The sequence below is a fragment of the Colias croceus genome, chromosome 9 (assembly GCF_905220415.1).
Source record: "Colias croceus chromosome 9, ilColCroc2.1".
Lineage (NCBI taxonomy): Eukaryota > Metazoa > Arthropoda > Insecta > Lepidoptera > Pieridae > Colias > Colias croceus.
Window position 1 is genome coordinate 3,058,227 of NC_059545.1, and position 3,973 is coordinate 3,062,199.

The 3,973-nt window shown below is 31.4% G+C and overlaps 1 protein-coding gene across 1 annotated transcript; it reads left to right on the forward strand.

Moving 5' to 3' along the window:
* On the forward strand, positions 1 to 3,973 carry LOC123694678 (endothelial zinc finger protein induced by tumor necrosis factor alpha-like). The gene is made up of 2 exons (XM_045640173.1): positions 1 to 1,825; positions 2,624 to 3,973. The coding sequence occupies exons 1-2, from the start codon at positions 181 to 183 to the stop codon at positions 2,848 to 2,850; spliced, it is 1,872 nt and encodes a 623-aa protein (XP_045496129.1). The 5' UTR covers positions 1 to 180; the 3' UTR covers positions 2,851 to 3,973.

A 3,973-nucleotide genomic window follows, 5' to 3' on the forward strand; every position in this document is an offset into this window, starting at 1 on the left:
ACGCAGCGAGCACATCTAGTTACAATATCGTTTCAACAAAGACGTGTACATACTAATTTAAGCTATACTCTCTTCGCTGGTGGTGGGTTTCTCGCTTGCTACTGCATTCTTATCATATTTTATCAGGTAACGTAAATAATGTAATTACTAATGGGTGATAACACACGCTAGTTTCTCATAATGGCTAATGTTAAGAGTAGAGTTAATACGACTAAAGCCGCATCTACAAAGATTAACACAAAGGGGAAGGTTGGCAGGCCCAGAAAATCTTTAACAAATGTACAAAATGTGACAGGAACAGATGTTGTACAAAGACAACGAAGAGGGAAATTAAAGAAAAAGCCAGAGAAGAAGGTTACTATATGTAAATTGAATACAAACCAGGAAGAGAATAAATCCAATGAATATAAAAAGCCAAACCTTAAAAAATTGTTGACTAATAGTGGTCGCATCAAAGAAAAAACAAAGATAGACTTAAAGCTCTTTAATGAGCTTTTAAAGACTGAACTTCAGATTAAAGACAGTGACTTATCACCAAAAAAGGAAGTATATAAGAATACAAGGCTTAACAACAACAATAAAGATGGAAAAGTAAGAAAATGTGCTAAAAAAGGAACTACTGCAAATTCTAGTTCAAAAACAGATAGCCAAATAAATAAATCCCCTAATCAAAACAAAAGCCAGTGTGATAGTACTGAAATCACAAAAACTAACATCGAGTCTGGGAAGGATCTCAATAATGAAACACCAACTCCTCCACCACCAAAGATTTTCCAATGTGATTATTGCAATAAAATATTTAGAACCAAACCAGCAATAAAAAGACATTTATCCATTCATGATAAGTTGACATCATACGCTTGTTCTCAATGCAACAAATACTTCAGTAATCTTATATACTTGGCAGCCCATTCTAAGAGACAACATCCAAACTGGAACATACATTATATGTGCAATATATGTGATAAAGCATTTTTACTAAAGGCAAATTTAAAACACCACTTGGCTTGTCATAGCCGTAATGAAAAAATGTTTAAGTGTATTTATTGCAAGGAAAAATATTATGAACAACATGAACTCATTGAACATGAGAAACAGCATTTGGTCGATGGAAAATATTTGTGCATTGTTTGTGAGATGGGATTTGACTGTAGGAACCGGCTCACCAGCCATTATAGAGTACATTTGAAAGTGAAAGATTTCATGTGTCAGCATTGTGGTAAGGAGTTTCTGAGAATGAACTCGGTGAGACGTCATGTCCAAATTTGTCATTCGGGACACAGGATACAATGTAAAATATGTAAAAAATATTTGAAGGGTCATTTAGCTGAACATATGCGCACGCATGAAAAGAATCGTCCTCATGTATGCCCCGAATGTGGGCAACGTTTTACTCAGTCAACACAATTAACTGTACATCGTCGGTCACACAGTGGATCCCGTCCTTACACTTGTAGAATTTGTAAGAGGCCGTTTACACACTCCAATGCTTTGATGTTACATATACGTCGGCACACAGGTGAAAAACCGTTCACTTGTGCCATGTGTCCAATAAATTTTTCACAACTCCCACACATGAAGGCACACATGCGAAACATTCATGGCAAAGAAAACCCTTATCGATGCCAGAAATGTAAACAATTCTTTAAGTTGAAGGCTGATTTATCAGATCATACAAAAAGTTGCAATGCAAATCAAAAAGCTGCTAAGTCATCACAGAATGGGGATCCAGAAGAGGAGTCTGCCACTAGGCTGACTCGCATGAGGTTTCTACTAGCTCTTCTTCTAACAATGATAGCGACAAAAGAAAAACTGAAATATCTAGGTGCGTACATTTACAATTTTCTATTTATTACACAAAATGGATTGCACTATTTGTCTTTTGAGTTAGTGTGAAATCTGCTTCCTGTGTGTGCGCAAATAACAGGAATCATAGAATACATTTTCATATAAATTTCCATTGTTTTTAAAATTTGAAGGTAACTTCAAATATCAGTAATAAACATTTATTTAAAACAGTCAGTGGGTGAATACCATTAAAAGCATTCATTAAATTGAAATATTACATTATTTATTGTATTGTAACAATCTCTATGCACAACATATTATACAATACATTGCAGTCATTTAAATATACACAAAAGTATATACCACAAATTCCTGATGGGTTGCGATTGTGTGAGTGTTTTTGTGTTGATGTGTGCTTAGGTTGAGTTTGAGTGAGTCAGCACTACATTACATGGCTTGAACTACACAGATTTATCTTATACAACATAATTCTTGAGCCCGGATGCAGCCGAACCCAAATGAAATGGGTAATGTGAGTTACGTTTGTTTACCATGTGGTTAATTATTTTGGTGATGGAAGGTGAAGGGTAATAAAATGTGACATGATGATGTGACATGACAAGGCTTGCCTATTTTTAGATGTTTTTCTTTGCAAATTTTGGTGGTGGTTTCAGAATCATTACTGGAATAAGTGTATAGGGCCTAAGCTATTGGTAAAAAAGTTTTAAAAATTATGTTGGTGTGGGTGCTTTGAAAGCAAAAAGACTACTTAATAATTACTACTTCTATGTCTGTAAATATGTATATAAAATAGTAATAGATTATTCTATGACAGGTTTCAACAAACGATTGATTGATGAATTGCTTGTGGAGTCACTTGAAGCTATGGGCCATAAACCGTGCAAAGATTTGGCTTTAACGCCTTTCAATCGTCTCAAGACCAACATTGAAATACTACTTGAAGGAACTGTGCCCAAAGAACAAATGGAAAAACTGAAGAAGGAAAACAAAACTACAGAGCAAATTTTAGAACTGTTGACTGATGAGAAAAAGCGCGGTTAAAAGAAAAGGAATGCCTATTGGGTATGAAGTAATGTTTCGAATAAGTTAAGTATTTAACATAATTTATTACTCAGCATCACTTATATACTTAATGGAATTTATGTATTAATATGGTAATTTTTTATCAACAAATTTTATTTTCTTATAAATTCTTAAAAAATTAGGATTATAACATTTTTATACAACACATAAAATGTTTTAACTTTTATACAATACATAAATTAATATATTAATTATTGTTTAAATATTATCAGAATTCAGAATTTTTAAAGATCTAACCAACACCATTTCAAGGTCCAGAATTATAATATGATTGTTTGATGATTGTCCTATTCAGTTTCTATAAAAAATGATCATAACATGTTATATTTAGTTTTATAATAATAAATTTAACCAAAGTTTAGGTATAGTATATTAAAGTAACAATGCATCTTTTAATTTTATTTGCAACCCAATAATACAGTGTTTCAATTATTTATGTGCCATTTAAATTATTATATATTGATTTTATTGTTTTTAAAATAATATAAGTACTTAGGTAATTAAAATTTTCACGCCACTTATTATATATTGACACATTTTAAAATTTATTGTTATGTTGTTATTTTTATTCCAGTGCCATTATTTATCTTTCTATATGTGTAGGAATAGTGAATATTATATTAAAAGATTGAATTTTTTAAATGAAATGGGTGAACTGTTTTGAAATTTTGTTACTCTCTGTGTTATCACACAAAATGGTATAATTCCATTAAATAATATTAAATATGTAACGACTGGAATAAATTGTGGTATTTAAAAAAAAAAAATATGGTCAATGGTTATTAGTTTACTTATATTTTATAAGCTAGATGTTTGCTATTTAAAATATGTTACTTAAATGTAAGTGAATAATTACCTACTTACAAACAGAAAGTTTGATAGGTATAAATCATAAATGTACAACGTGTAAGCAATAGATTTGGTAATTCCACATACATAATCATCCATAAGTAACATTATGGTTTATTCAAAAAAATAATGGGCTATTTACCAACAGAAGTATGTAGCAGAAAGGGATTGATAGTCCTATCCTACTAATATTATAAATGCAAATGTTTGTGAGGATGTGTGTGTGTGTGTT

Bases quoted from the DNA above. Each gene is read 5' to 3' on its own strand.
- LOC123694678 (XM_045640173.1), top strand. From the start codon at position 181: ATGGCTAATGTTAAGAGTAGAGTTAATACGACTAAAGCCGCATCTACA. The intron at 1,826-2,623 runs GTGCGTACATTT...ATTCTATGACAG, and splicing joins AGAAAAACTGAAATATCTAG to GTTTCAACAAACGATTGATT.